Source organism: Acomys russatus, chromosome 6 (genome assembly GCF_903995435.1).
Source record: "Acomys russatus chromosome 6, mAcoRus1.1, whole genome shotgun sequence".
NCBI classification, from domain to species: domain Eukaryota; kingdom Metazoa; phylum Chordata; class Mammalia; order Rodentia; family Muridae; genus Acomys; species Acomys russatus.
Genome location: NC_067142.1, coordinates 82,374,616 through 82,396,375, shown reverse-complemented (window position 1 = coordinate 82,396,375; position 21,760 = coordinate 82,374,616). Strand labels below are relative to the sequence as shown.

Sequence of the window (21,760 nt, the reverse complement as noted above, 5' to 3'; positions counted from 1 at the left end):
GGCGTTCGTTCCCAACTTTCAGGATGCTGGGCTTTCGTATGGATCATCCCCTGAAAATTCACCAATAAGAAGACTACATAAAATGCAGGGAAGTCACTAGATGAAAACCTCACTGTAAAACTGTGGAAGAACCTTTATTTTATAATATAAAGCATGGAAGAATCTGGCTTGCTCCAAGATCTCAACTACTACATTTTTTTTTTTTTTTACTATGTACTACAAACACCTAACTTGAAAGACAATTCACAGTTAAAGTCAAATGGCATTCGGACTGTGGGAATGAATACTACCTCCCGCTGATGGTGATCTCATCCACTGCGTAGTATCTGTGTCTCAGGTCTGCAGTGCGCCCAGCTGGATGGTACCACCCGTGGAAGTGCAGCCTTATTTGAGTGGCTTTCATGAAGTCTTGAAGCACTGAGTTCTCGTAAAAGTCACTGTACCCAGGACGATGCTTCTGCCCAGGTGTCAGGAGGTCAAAGGTGACAGTACCATGGGAAACTGAGGTAGCACTGTCAGGGAAAGATTTTTAAAATCTCAAATAGAAATCACAAGCTTGGTTTATTTCTATACAGTGTCAGTAAGTCCTCAAGTTCTTCAGTCTCAGGACACACTATTCCCTGCACTTCACGTGTGAGTAAAGTGGGATCATTACAGAGAGGCAGACTAGAAGATTCAAGAGGAAAAAGAACAGCTACAGATGGCTGGCTAAATAAGGTGGACACTGTGTGAGGCAACAGCGGTGGATTGTAAACCTGAACACACCCACCCCTTACAGGAACTATAAATAGCTTAAAACTGATCTAACTTCCATAAAGCCAGTGGTGGAGAGAGATCTCTTCCAGCCCAGGCAGCTGGCTGGTCATAGGTTAGTACTAAGGCACCAGTTTAGTAAGGTTAATTGATTTTAGGATGCTCATACTCAGGAAACTGAAGGCAGTTGACAGAATCAGGGTTTTCCAAATCTCCGTTGTTTTTCATTCCCCAAACACTGCAATTTCTAGCAAAATACTGCCAGTCCTCCCAGGGAGAGCTGTCTGCCTTCTTCCTCTGGATCCTTATTGCCATCGGCCATGGGCTGGAGAACTGAAGGATGACTCGGAACACCTAGAGGTAGACATGCCCGTTGTTGTCATGGGTGGTAACGTTGAAAAATATTGGGTAGAAGCTAAAACACTGGGACTCTACACTTGAATATAAAGGCTCACATCTAGAAACTCCTGACCTACAGTAATGGCAACACATTCTATAATTACATATTTCTTCCTATCTACAATGATTTTGTAAATTACAGTGAATCCATTATGTTTTTTCTAAAGATATGAGCAAAGAAAATGACTCCCATTAAGTACATATGAATTAGTACCTGCTCTATTAGTGTATGATCTTAATAAAAGAAGGTCCAAATATTTCACAAATTCCATTTTTAATATCAATCTCGAAACATTGGAAGTCAAATTTAGATACTGTGATTTCATTCATTACAACTCTAGTTTTCACTACATAGAAGGTTGAATTGTACATCCAAGTGACTATATCCAAGAAGGAACTAGAGGGGCCTATGAACTTGACCTTCCTAGAAATAGCCATTGCACATCTGATAAAGCTAAAGATCTTAAAGTGAGATCATTCCATTTAAAGAGAAAATGAAGGGGAAATTAACACCCTTTGAGAAACATAGAAGGTGGATCTGTGCAGATGGAGGCAGACCCTGTAGTCACAGGCTCGTGAATTAACAGATGTTATTGGAAGCTGAGAGGCAAGCAAGGCCAGGGCTTCTGGAGGTGGGACATCCATGCCAACACCCTGAGTGCACTTGTTCAGTCTTCAGGACTGTGAGAGAGCACATGTCTTTTTCTTGAGAACATGAACATGGTAGCCATTCATTCACAATGGCTAAAGAATGTCCCCTCACCCACCCCTGCCCTGATTACCTGGTACTGCCCGTTTTCCAGGTCAACAGAAATAATCACGCCTTGGTTGAGCTGCGTAGTGTTTGTAAACACATGGGAAATCCAGGAGGTAGCAATGTCCTCATCATTGATGAAGGACAGAGGGTGGGCTTGAGGATTCAGCCGTGACAACTGATGAGGCAGCCTGTCTTCTGCGCCATTTGGAATGCAGTACTGCTGAGCAGAGGCGAGAACACGGGGGTGGCTGCCTGGGCAGCGGCAATGTGGCTGGATATGCAAGTGAGGGAGATCTCCAGAAAAGAGCTCCAGAATCTCCCTGAAATCGCCCAGAGTAGATGGTAAGGACACAAAACCCCACGGGGACAGAACCCCTAACACACTCCTTTGGTGTCTAGAGGAATAATTTTTAATAATTTTTCAACGGAATATAAAGTAAAACTCATTTTGGACAAATAAATATACTCAGTGTCCTAAGGGTCTGTGGTAGTTAGTGCTAACTGTCATTACCTCAGAGGCAAGGCCCCAGGTATGGCTGTGAGGGGGAAAACAAACAGTTCTTGCAAGAAAGCACCTCCCCCTCCCACACACACACTGCTTCTCCAGCAGGGATTAGATTTGACTAGTAGCATTGATGGTAGCCTGAACTGTGAGCCAAAAACCATCCTCTACGCCACTTTTGTGAGACGATTGTATCACAGCAACAGGAACAAAATGAAGACAAATGGACTCCAAAAACTGTATGTTTTTTTAATATTTAAAAAGTGTGTGTGTATGTGTGTGTGTGTGTGTGTGTGTGTGTGTGTGTGTGCATGTGCATGTGTGTGTGTGTATGTGTGACAGCAGGAATGTGGAAGGCAGTGTACAACTTTGAGGAGCAACCCTCTCCTTCCACTGTGGGTAGCAGGGACGGAACTCCTGTCATCAGGCTTGCATAGCAAGCACTTTTGCCATCAGAGCCATCTCAGTTACCCTAAATTGTCAAGATTTTACATCAACAATGACTAGCCACACCCACTGGAGTGTGCCTATAACTCCAGCGGTTCTGGCTGTTGTGAAGCGTTCCAATTTAAGACCTGCCTGAGCTAGGGTGAGTTCAAGGATATCCTGGGCAACTTACTGAGGTCTTGTCTCAAAATGAAAAGTAGACAGAGGGCTGGAGGCAAATGTTGAGGGTTAGTACTTGCCTCTTGTCTGTGAGGTCCTGTGTTCAATTCCTAAAGCCAGAAAATAAAAGGAAAGAGGAGGAGCAAGAAGAGGGGCAGCATTCATAGGCTCTTGCTCTTTAACGGGTACTTTACTTAAATGTAGCACTACTCTGCTCGCTTGGGATGATGTAGAAAGGTGTCATATATTTAGATTTCAAACTGACTTATACTGTGAGTGAACAGCAATGTATTGAAAATAATGAGATTTAAGATGACATCCCCAGTTCATCCAGGGGAAAGCATAAGAAAGCGTGTGTCATTTTATAGGCTTCTCATTTGGGCAAAGGGACTGAGGCCAAGGCCATTTGTCAATGGTTTCCTGTGATTCATAGATTCTAGCTTCCTGAAATGTTTCAATGGCCTCAGACAACGCAGCAGCTGCCAATAGCCAGACAAGCATGCCAGGGGCAGGCGTACGATGTAATGTTTCCATTAAGAAGAATATGCCTGCTGTAGAGCATCCCAGGCCATTCTCTTCCCCTCCTTCCCACTGCACTCCTCCAGTCAACACCCACAACCCGAGTCAGACCAGAGAGAACAGACTTCCTTTCAGACCCCAGTGAGCTAATGGTAGAGGTGGTCTTTCTCTTTCACTAAGGGACATGAAGCGACTGTTCCAAACCTCACTGGTGATTTTCAGTTGACATCAGCTTTTGAATGCATTCCAAAGTCAATAACTGGTATGGACTCTTTGCTCTGGCTAGGAAAAACTTTATTCCAGAGAACTGCAATGACATTACTCTTCAGCATCACAGGCATAGGCAAGGAGATGTGAAAGACAGCAGGCGAGGGGCATCCCATTTCCTCCCCCGCTATGCTATGGCATCCTTGTCCAGGCATCCTCTGATTCCTCAGACTGATGGGCCTACCACAGGCTATAGCATCATTCAATTGAGATGTTTCTCACATCTGTGGGAGCTAGTTGTGCCATGCAGGGATTTAACACACTAATCTGTGTCTCCCTTGGAGAGCCAGGAAAACACATTTCCCCTTGAAAACAGTGGCTAAGGGCTAAGGTGGGGCCATCCCTCCGCACATGGTTCTGGGTTCTGTAAGAAAACAGGCTCTCAGCACCTAAACTCTCTTGCAGCAAAGGCATAATGATGTGACTCCAGATGTCCAGAACTGTGTAAAGGCCAGATGTGGTGCTAGCAGTGCACATCTGTGACCCCAGCATGCATACTCAGAGACAGAAAACACAAAGGAATTCCTAGAAGCCATAGGCAGGTTAGCCTGGTGTATGCTGAATAATGACTTAAACAAGAGAGCCTCTGCCATGAAACGAGGTAGAAGTCAGGAATGCAGGACTGAGGTTGTCTACTGACTTCTGTATGAAACCTCCCACCTATCAACACACACACACACACACACACACACACACACACACACACACACACACACATTAAGAAGAAAGTAGGATGAACTCATCCATAGGAACACATTATTTTATGGTCACTATTGCCGGGATAAAATACCATGACCAAAGCAACTTATAGAGGAAAGAATTTATTCAGCTTACATTTCCACAGCACCATTCCTCTTCAAAGGAAGTCAGGACAGGACTGCAAACAGGTTAGGAACCTGGAGGCAGGAGCGGATGCAGAGGCCACGGAGGGGTGCTGCTTACTTGCTTTTCTTCATGGTTTGCTCAGCCTGCTTTCTTACAGAACCCAGAACCATGTGCTAAGGGATGGCCCCACCCACAAAGGACTGGGCCCTCCCACATGAATCACTAATTAAGAAAATGCCCTATAGGCTTTCCTATAGCCAGATATCGTATCGTTGGCAGACATTTTCTCAATTGAGGCTCCCTCCTCTGCAGTGACATAAGACTAGCCAAAGCAACTGCCTACTTGTCAACTTGACACAAAAATATATCACTATTAAGCCATAACCTTTTCTTTCTTATTAATCTCCATGACCTCTTCATGCCTTTAAAACCAGTACTGTATTAGTCAGTGTACTCTAGAGGAACAGAACTTATAGAATGAATAATATATATTACATATTATATATATATATTTATGTAATAAGCTTTGTTCTTATCTATAATATTGTATATGTAATTACATATTATATTAAATTATTATTGAAAATATATATAGTCTGTGGCTCAGCTAGTCTAACAATGTCTGTCTACCAATGGAATCCCCAAGAATCCAGTAGTTACTCAGTCCATGAGGCTGGTCTTCAGCATATGATGGAATCCCAAAAAAATAAGGCTCTAGTGTCAGTGAGGGAATGGACTTGCTAATGAGAGCAAGAGCAACCAAGCAAAGAGAGAGCACGCTTTCTTCCTCCATGTTTTCTATGGAGGCTTCCAGGAGAAGCTGTAGCCCAGGCTGAAGGCCAATCTTTCCATCTCAAAGGATCTAGATTAGAAATAAGCCTTCTTGTATCTAATGATTTAATTAAGAAAATACCCCTCACTGTCATTTGGGTTTTAGTAAATTCCAAATGGAGTCAAGCTGACATCAGGAACAACCACTGGACTCACACAGTCTCAACTAGATTCTAAGCTGGGCATGAGATAGAAGCAACCTGTCTTCAGAAAACTGGACCCTAGATGAGGAAACGCTTGGTGGGTGCTCATCACAGTCTATATGGTGTTTTGCAAGCTAGAAATAGAAAATATGTCCAATACTTCCGAGAGCCAACTGTTCTAAAGTCCTTGTCCCCTAGACTCTCAAGTATTGAACTAATCAGTTACTTTATCTTTCCACATCATCTAGCACTAGTAATTTCTAAAATCAATTCTGAAACACACATATCAGGTTTTAAGTATTAGCATCTACTTTATATAGAATATTTGAACAAACACATTCCAATCTATATAGTGCTAACAAAATGAATTTTCTTAGAAAAAAATTAGGTGAATACTTTTGACCACCCAACTCATATTATAAAGAGTTACCAAAAAAAAAAAAAAAATACAGTGAATGAGTGTAAATTATGCCAAAGTAAATAAGACCAAATAGAAGTAGATGATATTTTCCAGTTGTGATAAAGATGAAAAATATTAGAGTCTCCACAGTACTTTAAGTGAATTGTCCCTATCCTCGTAAGCCCCAAGCCCGATGATACTGTAGTTGCTTACCTGTTTGTAAGTGACACATTGTACAATCGAAAATCTTGCATTCTTCCAACAAACTTCTCTAAACCTGAAAAATATGTGCAGATAAGGAATCCCAGAATCCAAGCAAGCACTCAGACTATTCACCTGACACCCTCGTACAACTACAAAGCATAGGCTTCACTCCCATCAGCACCCCTAAAATTTTCGATGGTTGTGCCTCTTCCAAGGCTTCACTCCCATCAGCACCCCTTAAATTTTCGGTGGTTGTGTCTCTTCCAAGTCTTCATGGTTAACAGTGGTCATATTTATCTCCACAGCTATTGCAAGTGAAGGTGAGTCCTTCAGCAGATTATGCTAGCAGGAAGAGACCATCAAGAGTGTCCTGCTGGGTTTCCGTTACAAGATGAGCTCTCTGTGTGTGTTCTGTCTCCATCGATGTCGTCGTCACTCAGGAGAATGGGTCTTGGGCTGAAATCCGACATTTCTTGGCTTAAAATTACATCTGCAGGGTTCAGATGAGGACAGGTGTTGCTCGTTCTGTCTCTCAAGGCCAGAGGGATGAACTAACCCTTGAAGAAGATGATTCTGAACTTGTTTCAAATTCAGCATCTCTGATTCAGCAAGCCACAACACTTAAAAACCAGGATATCAGAAAGGTTTTCGATGGTGCCTATGAGTCTGAAAAGGGAAGATTGCAGCAGGTTGGTGGGTAAGGCAATGACAACCCAAACATACTCACAGTCCAGGACCTTGTTTCTGGAGTGGGGTAACTTATGCCTTACCCATCAACCTGCTGCAATCTTCCCTTTTCAGACGACATCGATGGAGACAGAACACACAGAGAGAGCTCATCTTGTAACGGAAACCCAGCAGGACACTCTTGCACTTTAATGTAACATGTGGGTGACACAATATCCATGAGCACCAGATCTGCAAGGATTCGTTTCGGTTTTGTCTTTTTTGAGGTTTTCTGTCAGCAGGTAGTTACTCAATGATATTCAACAATGAAGGAAATAAAAGACAGGGGATGCGGGGAGTGAGGGAGATGGATCTGGAGTAAACTTAAGGAGAGGGGTGAAGATGTGCATTGGTTTCCATGAGAATAGGCAAGAAGGATGACTGAGAAGTATATCCTCCTCCTCAGGATGTCTTTTCATGGTCACTCTATTCTGGCACATATACACATGCTAGGTGATTATTTTTTAAAATATTGCACATCCCAATATCTTCAAGTGTCAAGTGATTGGCGGTATCTAGCACTGACAATTTATATCAAAACGAGGGGAATAGAAAGTTAAGATTCCTACACAAAGGAGGGGAGATGTGTAGTTTATGTGGGTCTCAGGGAAGTGAATCATAGAACAAACGATACACTGGGAGAATTAAGGAAGTCAAGGACTTCACTGTGTCCCTGAGACCAATGAAGTGTATATTGGAAATGAGAAAGCAAGATGTTTGAAACAATGATCGAATTCACTGAGATTTTTTTTCTAGAGGCACATAAAATGTGCTCAATGTTCCTTTGGGCAGTGTGTTTGCTGATGTTACCGCAGAACGGTTTTTACAGTCAAAGCTTGGCTGTCCACCAAGAAAGGCTTTGTTCTGGCCAGAATCATGCTCCCACAAAGCTATAACTCCTCACATTTGAGAACGTCACTTTACTTGCACATAGTGTCTTTGCAGCTGTAATCAAGTGAAGCTATCAGGAAGGAAGGCCCATATTGATGGACAAGGTCATCCGTAAGGTGGGAAAACAGTCCAGACACTTAGGGGGTAAAGGAATGTGAGGGCAGCACAGACAATGCGGCATTGAAACCTTAAACAATCCAAGTAAGAGACATGGAAGCCTTTAGCCCTGATTTTCAAATAGACCAGAATCCTGTATAGACTTGGCAGTGTTCTTGTAGGGCACTCAAAGGAAACAAATTTTTTATTTTATAAGTCACTCAACACTGTTAATGCAGCCTTATGAAATTTGCAAAATCATACAAGTTAGCAAAAAGAACTAATGTTAATTTATACAGCACATTGTCCATGTGACTCTACTTTTTTCCTCCGTATAAAATAGTGTATAGAGTTTATAAAGCAGTTCAGAGGGAAATGCTCTGTCTCAAGCAGCTACACCAGCTCAGCGAACATGGTGAGTGAGTGAAAGCTGCCCTCCATAGGCACGCATATGTGAACATTTGGCCTGAAGCCTGTGTTTCTGTTTGGGGAGATAATGGAGCCTTTAGAAGGTGGCACTGCTAGAGGAAGAATGTCACTGGCGATGGGTTTGAGGTTACACCCTGATCCCGTTTCCTGTTCTCACTGTTGCTTCCTGTGTGCAGCTAAGATAGGATGTCCCAGCTATTTGCTCTTTCCACTTGACACTGGACCTCCGGGCCACGACGGACTCATCCCTGGGAAAGCGTATGCCATAGTGAACAGTTTTGCTTAGAACTTAGCTGTGATCACAGCACAGTGGTCAGAGCAACAGAAAGGTAACAGACACAGTGGGCGATCCTGCATGAGGAGGAAAGTTAGGCTGCCGCTGTCAAACTCCCCAAATGACGGATGCTTGGATCTTGTCGGTCTTAGTGTGGTTTTGAGTGTCGGGTTGATTTTATTTATTTCCCTGTATTTTCATTCATCCACGAATACGTGGTTGGAACCTATTGTGTAACAGTCAGTTTTGTTGCAGCCAAAGATATACCACTCAAGTCAAGAAAAATACACTCTTGCTCGTATGGATCTTGTGTTAAAATAGATACATGGATATAGTAAGCATGTATTACCTAAGCATAACATGTGCTGTTGATAGCAGATGAGTCAGAGGAGGAGTGAGAATGGGGCTAAATGTTATTGGGGTGGGGTGTTCCAAAGAATGATGCACCAGCGAGGGGCGGGACTGGTAGGGACATCTAGGAATAGCATGTTGCAGGAGGGCAACCCAAGGTGAAAAGGCTCCTGGAGCATGTTCTTAGAGTGTCTGAGGAGCTACAAGGAGCCAGCATCATGGCTCAGAGTCCGGAAGGGAGAGGCTTTTGGAAGGTTCCGCGAGACCTGTAACTGGCTGGCGAGATGGAGCTATGAATTGTGGAAAGTTTTATAGCACGTTTTAAGGATCTAGGTTTTATTCTGAATGAAACGAGAGGCCTCCGGAGGGTCGGGAGTAGATGAGTGGCAGGATCTCAGCTTCATTCAAAGGTGTGGAGATTTATAAGTCAGAGGAACACACTAAGATGCAGAGAAGCCAGAGGAGGCTGCTGCAGTCATCCAGGAGAAAAGAGATGGTAGACAGAGAGGCTTAGGAGTGGAGGCTTCCCGGGCAAGGCTGATAAATTAGAATCCACTTCCTATATCTTAATAATAGTTAAAGGCAAGCTCTGCTGCAGAGGGACAATGAAATCCATTTTATCATCTATAAAATAAAAGGGCTGGGTTTTATAACCTTTAAAAATCATTTGAGTTTTACACTTTGGAGTCTGTGATAGGACGGTCATCGCCACTGCCTCAGAATTCATGGTGGGGCATTTTGTGAAAGAATTAGAGAAAGTTTTGCAAAGACCCAAAGTGAACATGTATTATCCATTGCCAGCAGAGGAGTTATGGCTGTGAGGGGAAGTCATACAGGAGTTCAAGGGCATAGTCAGAAGAACAGATTTTAATAATCCCTTTGCTAGTTGCTGATTTTTAGCACATATTCATAGGGAAAAACATGCCGTAAAAAGCTCTTCCTTTGAAAAATATTCATATGGGAAAGATAGGTCCCAGTTACATAGATTGATCAAGGACAGAGACTCATATGAGAAAGACCTCAGAAGCTGTCAGTAGAAGGAATAAAGACAGAAAGGAAATCTGCACTGTGATGGAGAAGTCGGAGCAAAGAATCAAACACACACATCAGGGTAAAAGCAGAGACAGGATGGAGAGCCTGCTCAGTTTAACAGTGCAGGAGGGCCTGTGCCCACAGGACACAGCCATGTGTGGCTACAGTGCAGGAGGGTCTGTGCCCACAGGACACAGCCACGTGTAACCACAGTGCAGGAGGGACCGTGCCCACAGGACACAGCCGCGTGTGACTACAGTGCAGGAGGGTCTGTGCCCACAGGACACAGCCGCGTGTGACTACAGTGCAGGAGGGTCTGTGCCCACAGGACACAGCCACGTGTGACTACAGTGCAGGAGGGACCGTGCCCACAGGACCCAGCTGTGTGTGACCACAGTGCAGGAGGGCCCGTGCCCACAGGACACAGCCGCGTGTGACTACAGTGCAGGAGGGACCGTGCCCACAGGACACAGCCGTGTGTGACCACAGTGCAGGAGGACCTGTGCCCACAGGACACAACCGCGTGTGACCACAGTGCAGGAGGACCTGTGCCCACAGGACACAGCCGTGTGTGACCACAGTGCAGGAGAGTCCGTGCCCACAGGACACAGCCGTGTGTGACCACAGTGCAGGAGGGTCCGTGCCCACAGGACACAGCCGCGTGTGACCACAGTGCAGGAGGGTCCGTGCCCACAGGACCCAGTTGCGTGTGACCACAGTGCAGGAGGGCCCGTGCCCACAGGACACAGCCGCGTGTGACCACAGTGCAGGAGGGCCCGTGCCCACAGGACACAGCCGCGTGTGACCACAGTGCAGGAGGGCCCGTGCCCACAGGACACAGCCGCGTGTGACCACAGGGCAGGAGGGCCCGTGCCCACAGGACACAGCCGTGTGTGACTACAGTGCAGGAGGACCTGTGCCCACAGGACACAGCCGCGTGTGACCACAGTGCAGGAGGGCCTGTTCTCACAGGACACAGCCGCGTGTGACCACAGTGCAGGAGGGACCGTGCCCACAGGACACAGCCGCGTGTGACCACAGTGCAGGAGGGCCCGTGCCCACAGGACACAGCCGCGTGTGACCACAGTGCAGGAGGGCCCGTGCCCACAGGACACAGCCATGTGTGACCACAGTGCAGGAGGGCCCGTGCCCACAGGACACAGCCGTATGTGACTACAGTGCAGGAGGGCCTATGCCCACAGGACAGAACTGTATGTGTCTACAAGTGTCTCTCACCCAGCACTGTAAAGGCAGAGACAGGGGCCTGCTGACTGTCAGCAGAGTTCAAGGTTCAGAGAGAGAGAGAACCTACCTCAAAGGGAACATTATAAAGTGGTGGACTAGAACCACTGGTGTCCTCCTCGGGCCCCGTATTTGTGAGTGAGCACCTGCACCCCTAGACAAGCATGCTCAAACAAATGCTCGCACACCCACACATAGAGATATTCACAGTGGTGCTAATTAATAACTACAAACCTCAGTCTTAAAGAGCACAGTAAACTGCCTCTGTTTCTTAGACAGCACACTCTTCTACTCTGAAAAACCTAGGGAACATACAGAAAGGCTACTCTAAAACTAGAATGTAATTTGCCATACCAGTTCAATAGATCAAAGTTCGATTTCTATAGATATATCCATGACAATTGGACTTTTTAGTCCATTTATAACAGTAAATAAAATATGAAATACTATTTATCAGGCTAGCATGACAGTGGCTGTGGCTAAAACCCGCAAGATGTGGATTTTAAAAAGTCTATATATCAAGATGTCATCAGGAACGCTGCAGTGTGGTGGTTTAAAGAGGAATGGCCCCCCAGGTCATCTACTTGCATGCTTGTCATCAGGGAGTGGCATTTGGATTGTGTAGTCCTGTTGGAGTAGGTGTGGCCCTGTGGGCCCACTGGGGGTGGGCTTTGAGGTTTCAAAAGCCTGTGCCAAGCACACATTCTCTCTTTCTGCTGCCTGCAGATCCAGATGTAGCCAGCACCCAAGTCTGCCTGAATGCCCCATGCTCCCCATTATGATGATAATGGACTAAGTCTCTGGAACCATCAGCAAGCCCCACTTAAATGTTTTCTCTTATCAGAGTTGGGCACGGCGCCTCTTCACCACAATAAAACACTGGACAATACACAGAGAAATAGTGGGGATCCTCTCTGCCTTAAAAGCAGTGCTTGAGTTGTACTCCCAAAAGCTAATGTTTTCAGAACTTGGTAGGTAAGCCAGATTTTGAGTGATATATGGAGGTTTTGTTTTAAATGGATGAATGTTAGTAAAAATATTAAGTTCGGTCGCAATTCAACCTTTCCTATATTAATCCTTTTCTATGGATCTGGCAATCCTATAGACAAGAGCAACAGGAAGTTTGCAATCGGAGTAAAAGCCAGTGGCTAGGAAACACTGGAAGGAGCAGAGTCGGGCAGAGAAGGAGGGGACAAGAGTAAAACCCTGGGACTGAAGACTTCCTTGGAAAATTCTGCTAAACATTTAAAAGAACAATACCAACTCTTTTGTAATTTCTTTCAAAAAATTAAGAGAAACACTCTCCAAAATGAGAAAATGACAGAGACAGTTTGCTGCCTAGATAGTCTCCCAAAACTAACGTCAGAGCATAAATCCTAGTTGTTTTTTGGTCCTTTTTGCTGTATGTAGTTTATTGTATATATGGTAATAATATAAATGTATATGTAAAAGTAAAATAATGATAATGATAATAATAATAATAATAAAGTAATGTTCTCCAAATCTATTTTGTGACGCCAGTGTGAGACATAAATCACAAGGGAGGTGCAAGCTCTAGAGAGATAAAAATATCTCCAAAAAACTAATATGACACATTTGTATGACAAAGCTGAATATAGACCGTGAGAAAATAATGTAACATTTTAAGGATGAAAAGTGGGTTCAGTATGAAAACCAAGTCATACATGAAATTGACACAACTATGGGCAGAAGTGACATGATCCTCTGTGTAGGTCATTACCCAATTCCAACCCGGTTCAAGATTATAAGATCAAAATAAACTATGTTGTTTAATAAAATAATGTTTTCTGGCTATTAATCAATTTTAAATTTTCAATAGCTCACATGGTAATTAATGGTGAATGGCTAAAGCTCCTCTTTCTACAGTTACAACAAGCTTAGCGCATTTTTTAACTACTTTGATCTACATTTATGGAGGTATTAATCTTCCATATTGGAGAAATAAAAGTGCTCCACATACATAGAATAATTCTTAAAAATACAGTTAAATATATTATTAAAAATACATGATCCAATTCATAAGATGAGAAATCAACATGTAAAATGAGGCATATTATCTACATAGTGTAAGAGAGATCTAGAAATTAAATGAGACTAACTGCAGTTTTACAAAGTTTCTAGGCAAATTAAATAGAAAAATAATAATCTTTTGAATGATCCTGAACTGTTAGATTATATTTCAAATATGAAAGCACCTTAGCCTCCTTCACCTACTGCATATGTCAGCTCGGCTGGATGAAGATGGCAATACTCCATTTGATTCATGACGTTGGTTAGTGTCATTTCTTGGTTTAGTTTCTGTTTTATTGACCTATCTTTGGGTGAAAGTGGGGTGTTGAAGTCTCCCACTATTAATGTGTGGGGATCGATGTGTGGTTTAAGCTTTGTGAATATTTCTTTTACAAATGTGGGTGCCCTTGTATTGGGGTTGCAGATGTTCAGAATTGTGATGTCCTCTTGGCTGATTTTACCTTTAATGATATGAAATGTCATTCCTCATCTCTTTTGATTAACTTTGGTTGAAAGTCTGTTTTAGTAGCTATTAAAATGGCTATACCAGCTTGCTTCTTGTGTCTGTTTGCTTGGAATACCTTTTTCCAGCCTTTTATCCTGAGGTAATGTCTATCCTTGTGGCTGAGACGTGTTTCTTGAACGCAGAAGAATGTTGGGTCTTGTTTATGCATCCATTCAGTTAGTCTGTCTTTTTATTGGAGAATTGAGACCATTGATTTTGAGAGATATTAACGACCAGTGACTGCCAAGTCCTTTGATTTTGATGTTGGTTGCAGTACAGTATGTGCTTATATTTTGCAACTGTTAAGTTATCTATTTCCTGTGTTAGTTTGTCACTTTGGGTTGGAGTTTTTCTTCTAGTAACTTCTGTAGGGCCAGATTTGTGGATAGGTACTGTTTGAATTTGTTTTTGCCATGGAATACCTTGTTTAATCCATCCATGGTTATTAAATGTTTCTCTGCATATAGCAGTCTGGACTGGCATCTGTGGTATCTTAGTTTTTTCAGGACCTCTGCCCAGGCCCTTCTGACTTTTATGGTCTCTGTTGAGAAGTCAGGTATAATTCTGATAGGTTTGCCATTATATGTTACTTGACCTTTTTCCCTTGCCACTTTTAATAATTTTTCTTTGTTCTGTACTTTTTGTGTACTGATTACTATGTGATAGGAGGGTTTTCTTTTCTGGTATATTCTATTTGTTGTTCTGTAGGCCTCTTGTAGGTTTATATGCATCTCCTTTAAATTGGTGAAATTTTCTTCAATGATTTTGTTGAAAATATTGTCTGGGCCTTGGAGCCGGGCGTCTTCTCTTTCCTCCTTATCTTCAGGTTTCATCTTTTCATGGAGTCCTTGATTCCTAGGAGAAGACCATCATGGCTGGTAGATCTGGACCCCCGGGGGCATCTGCTCAAACTACTGTACCAACCAGGGACAATGCATGCAGTAAACCTAGAACTTCTATTCGGATCTATCCAATGGACAGTGCATTCTCCACAATTGTGTGGAGAGCAAGGACTGACTCTGATATGAAACATGGTCCTCCTTTTTTGACCACTTCCCTTGGGTGGGGAGATCTGGTAAAACTCAGAGGAAGGGTATGCAGGCTACCAGGATGAGACCTGATAGACTGTGATCATATGGTGGGGGAGGAGGTCACCTTCTGTCACAGACCTAGAGGAGGGGAATAGGGTAAAGAGGGAGGGAGGCGGGAACAGGAAGATACAAGTGAGGGGATAACAATCAGGATATAATCTGAATAAATTACTTAAGTTAAAAAAAAAAAAAAGATGGGGATGCTACTTCTTAAGCGCCAGCACATCTAGATCAAATCATAGAGAAATAATGTCACCTTCAGTTGGACAGTGATTTCTTAGACACCAAAGCAAAGAAACAACCACACTCAGAGAAATGCAGTTGCAGTGTGAGGTTAGATTTCCTTGATAGATTTCCCAAGAAATTTCTCGTAAACTGATGAAGATTCACTTAGAAACAATATGGAAGTTTAAGAAGCCTAGGTGTCCTACAGACGTGAAATGTCTACTGTAACCAGTATCAAGAAAGAAAAAGGAGAAATAGCAGAATAAATGATATCTGCCAATGCCCTTAGGATAATATATGAGAGCATTCTTTAATGCTAAGCATTTTGAGAGTATTGTTGTTTTTACTATGTTAGTAGCTGCAATAATTTCAATCCCCTTGCTGTACTTTCACCACACATTGTTTTCACCCTCAGTCTCAGATAAAGACACTGAAGCCTGTCCATAAAGAGCTGGATGTCAAGAAATATGTCATAAATTGTGTCAGGATATGTTATAAAACAATGTGACCATAAATGAAAACCAGGCATCAACACATTAGCTCTACCATGCTTTGAAATTTCACACACAAACACAAAACCTTAAGCAATAAATACCAAATTCCTTATGGTGACACCCAGGTGACATGCTGATGGCAACATTGAAAGGCTTTCCATCAGACCAGCAGCAGTCTGGTTCTACTTGTTCTACTGACATGTTTCAATACTGTACACAAATTCTTAGCTAGGTTTGACAGCTCAAACCTATGACCCTGGAACTAGGGAGATGGAGGCAGGAGGATTGCCACCTAGGCTGCACAATAAATTCCATGTCAGCCTTGATTAGAGAATGGGACCTTGTCTCAATATATATATATATACCTTATTTCTTTTATATGATTATTCCATAATCATGAAAATCAAAAGATAAAAGAAATAAGATGCAACAAACAAAGTATTTGTATTACATGGTTTTCTACATAGAAAAGCCATATAATTCTAGAATCAAAATATTAGAATTAATGAAAGTTCTAAAGTGGTAATGGCAATAAGAATTACAGAAAATTCCACAATATATTATTATTTAAACAAAAAATATAATGAGAATAGTAGCATACAAGATACTGTTTATAAAAGCAATAAAACATTAAGGCAACTAGGAATAAACAAAATATATGAACATCTTTTATGCAGAAACTTACCACAATACACCTAAGGAAACCTAAGAAGGGGGTAGAAATATGGTCAGAGGTTAAGGGTATGTACTGATTTTGCAAGGAACCCAGGTCTGTCCCCAGCATTCATGTTGGGTGGCTCAAACAGCCTATAAATCCATGTCAAGGAGATCCAACCCTCCTTCAGATCTCCATAAGAACTACACATACAGAGAGAGAGAGAGAGAGAGAGAGAGAGAGAGAGACAGACAGACAGACAGACAGACAGACAGACAGACAGAGACAGAGGCAGAGACAGAGACAGAGACAGAGAGACAGAGAGAGATTAAAATCAAAATATTTTTTAAAAGGAGACCTAAATAGAATCATATACCATGATCAAAGATGCAGATATTCAATATAATAGCAATATAAGTCCTTCATATACCTTAATATAATTTTAATTATATTCTAATAAAATTCTCATTGTAGAATTATCATGAAAATGCATTTGGGGAAACAACACCTAAGAATTGTTGTTTGAAGAATACTGGTTAGAAAGATCAGAACAAGACCATACCGTGAGACGTCAATATACAATCAAATGCTACCACTGTTGACAAGAAGTTGATTAATTTGACCTCTGAGACAAACAGGAAGTACACAATTGTAAAACTATAGTGGCAGATCAAGGTGACTTTACAATCAAGAAGAAATTCATGGATATTCAACAAAAATCAAAGAAAGAAACATGTACCAATAAAATCACTTGAAATTCAATCTCTATATCACATGTAGCACAGAAATTTACTTTATGGGGGAAAAAAAGATGATACTTATTATACCAGGATATGAAAGAGTTTCTTTTTTTTTTATTAATTTATTCTTGTTACATCTCAATGGTTATCCCGTCCCTTGTATCCTCCCATTCTTCCCTCCCTCCCATTGTCCCTTTATTCCCCTCCCCTATGACTGTTCCTGAGGGGGATTACCTTTCCCTGTATATGCTCATAGGGTATCAAGTCTCTTCTTGGTAACCCGCTGTCCTTCCTCTGAGTGCCACCAGGTCTCCCCCTCCAGGGGACATGGTCAAATGTGAGGCACCAGAGTATGTGAGAAAGTCATATCCCACTCTCCACTCAACTGTGGAGAATGTTCTGACCATTGGCTAGATCTGGGTAGGGGTTTAAAGTTTACCGCCTGTATTGTCCTTGGTTTGAGCGGGACCCCTGGGCCCAAATCTGCCTATCATTATGTTCTACTTCTAGGTTTCTAGGACCCTCTGGATCCTTCTACTTTGCTATTCTCCCATGCTTCTCTCATCTAGAGTCCCAATAGGATGTCCTCCCCTCTGTCCCAGTTTCCTGGTAAGTGAAGGCTTTTGTGGGACATGCCCCTTGGGCTAGTATGCAGATATAAGTGAGTATATACTATTTGAGTCTTTCTGCTTCTGGGTTTTCTTAAAGAAACTCTTTCATAGGCTGGAAGCTCTAATGCTACCATCCACACCAGTGAAGCATTAGAGCTTCCAGCCTATGAAAGAGTTTCTTTAATAAAAAAGATACAAATATATGAAGTGGTGGCTGGCTCAGGGAGATCCAAGATGGCAGAGTAGAGGCAGCCAGTTCTCCCTGGTTGTTTTACAGCAGGGAATTGAAACCAGCCAGGAGACAGCTTCTTAGCTGTGACTGGGAAACTGTAGAAATGGCCTGGTACTTGGAGAGAACCAAAGACACCAGTGTTGGTAAAAGAGGCAAGAAACAATGTGAATGGGTGCTCAGCAGTCCTGCAGAAGGGGAGTGGTGGGTGTGGGCAAGAGAAGGGAGACTGGTAAAGATGCACTCAGTAGGATTGTGGAGAATTGGACAGGCAACAGCATGGTGGGCTAATTTAGCCTGACCACAGGACTGCACAGCAAGCTGGCATGTAGAAAGAGTTCTATGTTCCTCAAAATAAAAGGCATAAGTGAGGTGGCATAACGGGAGCCATCTTAGAAGGTCACACCCCTGATCGTTACAGTGGGAAGCCGGAACTCCCATAGTTTACTGCAAGTCAGATCCAAGCATCTCCTAATTGCCCTGGCAACTGTGCCTCTTATCAGTTCAGTGAGGTACCTGAAGGAAGCACACTGAGAATAGGGGAGATGGCTCAGTCCACAAAGCATTTGCCCCGAAAACATGAGCTTGATTCCCAGGACCATAAAAACAGAAGACATGGCGATATGCTGGGCAGACAGAGAGAGGTAGACCTCTTGGCTTTGGTAGCCAGCCAGTCAGCCATCCCAACCCTATTCACCAGCCCCAGATTCTGGTCTCAAAATGACAGGGTGGACAGCAGCCAAGGAATGACAACTAAAGTTGTCCCTCATATATACCTTGACATACACATGAACACTACACACACACACACACACACACACACACACACACATACACACACACACACACACACACACACGCATGTGCGGGTGGAAAACAAAAATATTGGAAAAGAAAAATATTTTAACTGTATATGGAAGGGTTTGAATTGGAGACTGTGGTGGCTTTTATCATTTTTATTATTTCTTTGAGAATTTGATACATTGTATTTTGATCATATTTGCTCCTCCAGATCTGCTCCTCTCTAGCCCTCCCAAAGGCTCCAGGCCGTCAATCTCTTCGTCAAGCCCCAAACCTGATCTAATGTGACAGAGAGGAGAGGCTTTTTTACTTAGGGCTTTAAAAAAAATTCCTACTGATTAAACTTCTTAGTTCAGGGATTGCTGTGGTTTTCTTCAGATTCCATCCCATCATTGATCTTGTTTGTTACTGAATTTCCTTAACTCTATCCCGTTGTCTTTCATCTATTTTCTTGGTATTCGCCAATCTTTGTCACCCTTTAGAGTTCCTTTTCTGGTATTCCACTCTGTCTCAGTTATTTTCTGCTGCTACAACCTGCCCCCCCCCCCCCCCCCCCCCCCCCCGCATCAACCTACAGGTTTGAATGAGAAACATCCCCCAAAGGTCCAGTTCATGCCCTGCTAGGGGATGCTGTGCAGCCTTGCTGGAAAGCCGGTCACTGGGGCAGGCTTTGGGATTTGTAGCCTGGTCCCTCTTCCTGTTCTCACTGCTTCCGGACTGCAGATGTGGTAAGTGGTACCCATGTTCCTGCTGTTGTGAATTCCCTGCCATGATGAACATGGGCCATCTCATGTGGACCTTTCTGCCTTCAGTGGCCTGGATCAGATTCTTTGTTACAGCAGCAGAAGAGAGGCTAATACAGAGACACATAGGGTCATTGAGCTCACTGTTCCTTTAAGACCAGCTCCCTGGAGCAACTGAAAAAGGGTGGACGCCTGAACAAGGACATGATGAGCAAAGATAGGACCAACCCCACACAAAGAACCACATGTCAGGAAGGAACGCTAAGAGGGAGAGCTGGTCTAACCCAGGGAAGCGAGCATCAATTGGTTATTTCATACCAAATAGTCAGTCCTGAAAACACACATACAAGGAACGCTGGACAGATTGAGCAGGTTATATTTAGGAATACAAATATATATATATATATATATATATATATATATATATATATATATATATATATATATAGACACACACACACACACACACAGAGACATACACACCCACACACACTCGTGCACATATACATGCAATCACACACACATATGGAAGACCAGTGAAAAAAGAGGCTATTGATTTCTAAGGAAACAAGGAGGGGCATATGGGAAGATTTGCGGAGAAGAAAGGAAAAGGAGAAATGATATAATATAGTATAACACCAACACTACAGACATTTTTAATGAGGCTCCTGGGCAGTGGGTGCACAGGTTGTGCTGCACCCACTCCATGCATGGCAGCTCTTTGCCCTGCCTTCCTTGAGGAATGGAGAGATACCTGGGAGTCAGATCCTCACAAAAGTATCATCAGCTCAACTTCTGGGTCCAAAGCCCATGGGGTGTGCTCCTGCCGGGGAACTTTGGTTTTGTGCTGCAAAAGGTCCCAGTGGGCACTGAAAGAGCTGAGCAGAGAGCTTAGTCCCAAGCACCGCCCACCATCACTAACATAATGATGTGCACTATACACTCACAGAAATGAAGGGTGGATGTCTACCAGCCCTGAGCTGTCCAGGGATAGACACATAGTGCAAGAAGCCGCAGGGGCGGGGGAGACCCACACAGGTAATGAATATTCATCTCCGTTGCAGACAACATTTTTCTTTTTCTTTTTTCTTTTCATTTCCCTTATTCCACTTTCTTTTCTTCTTTTAAACTAAATATTATTTTCCTTTATTTACTCACTGGTTTGGAGAGAGATCTAGTTGTCCCTTTCCTTATTTTCCTCAATACATTAATTGCATTTTAACATTATTTTTTCTCTTTTAGTAGTTCTGATTATCAAATTCTCTCCCTCTTTCTCCTTCCCTCTCCTCTCTCTCTCTCTTCCTTTTTCTCACTCTCCTCCCCTCTCTCCCCCATTTTCCCTTTCTCTCTGCTTTTTGGCTCAAACCTGGACTGCAGCTGATAAGGACAATGCTTGGCCTGGTGGTGCTCTCTCGGGCTCACCTCTTGGTGCTCTCAGCAGGCAGATTTGGGGGGTCATCCCCCCAGTCTGTCTGATGCTAAGGCTCACACCTCATAATTAAGTATTTGGGAAATCATAATGTTTATACAAAGATTTAAATGTCTGGAGAAGCATTGTTTTTCCAAACACCACATGCCCTGTCTGGAACTTTAACATGTAAACGTCCCAAGACCACTTTCTATACTGTGAAAACCAGGTCTCTACAAACCAAAATTTGGTTATGTTCACGTATCATACTTCATGAAGTCATTACATTGGCCATTCTCATCCAAAGTTTAAAAATATGTTAAATATGTAGAATATAGTTTACGAAAAGTAGGGGTCACCACGCAATTAAGCAATGTGTGTTGGTCACTTAAATTCTACTCAGAGAGGATGCTGTTAGGATTTTGAACATGTTTTGGCAAATGTCTGCCTAGACAGTTACATATCTGTGCTTTAGTGACAAACAGGCTAGAGGTCATTCCACACGCTCCTGCTTCTGTGCAGGGACAACACTCAGCCCTTGCATGACGACACACAGTGTGCATGTCGTCACACAGGGTATGTTTCTTTCCTCATGGCGTTGCTCACTTCTCCATTACAGAATGGGCTGAGTTTGTTTAATCAGTTTCCTTTTGATGCTAAGACTACCCTGGGCCTTTGCTTCTTGAACTCTACAGTGAGCGTTGTTAAAAACAGATTCAAGCCATTGTCTAGACCCCTAGTGCCCCAAACCAATATACAGCCACAGCTTAACTTCTGGTGGTTTCCCAGGTAACCCAACTCTTTCCCACAATAGTGTTGTCTTGGTGGTTATTTCTCCTTTCATTCTTTGCTAAGCAATAAAATGATAAACATTGAATAAATTTGAAACTCACAGTTAATTAGTCAGATATCTCAGCACTTTCTTTTCACATTTGTGGATATATTATCACTCCAGGATGTCTCAAATTACAAGATTATAA

At 42.9% G+C, this 21,760-nt stretch overlaps 1 protein-coding gene across 1 annotated transcript in view; it reads right to left on the bottom strand.

Moving 5' to 3' along the window:
- The window catches only part of Ush2a (usherin), a 696,795-nt gene that overhangs the window by 615,018 nt on the left and 60,017 nt on the right, over positions 1-21,760 (bottom strand). Inside the window, exons 4-7 of the mRNA XM_051148119.1 lie at positions 6,216-6,279; positions 1,935-2,229; positions 923-1,107; positions 291-512 (exon numbers count right to left, since the gene is read on the bottom strand). Of these exons, the coding sequence (XP_051004076.1) occupies positions 291-512; positions 923-1,107; positions 1,935-2,229; positions 6,216-6,279 (766 nt within the window). The remainder of the gene's footprint in view (positions 1-290; positions 513-922; positions 1,108-1,934; positions 2,230-6,215; positions 6,280-21,760) is intronic.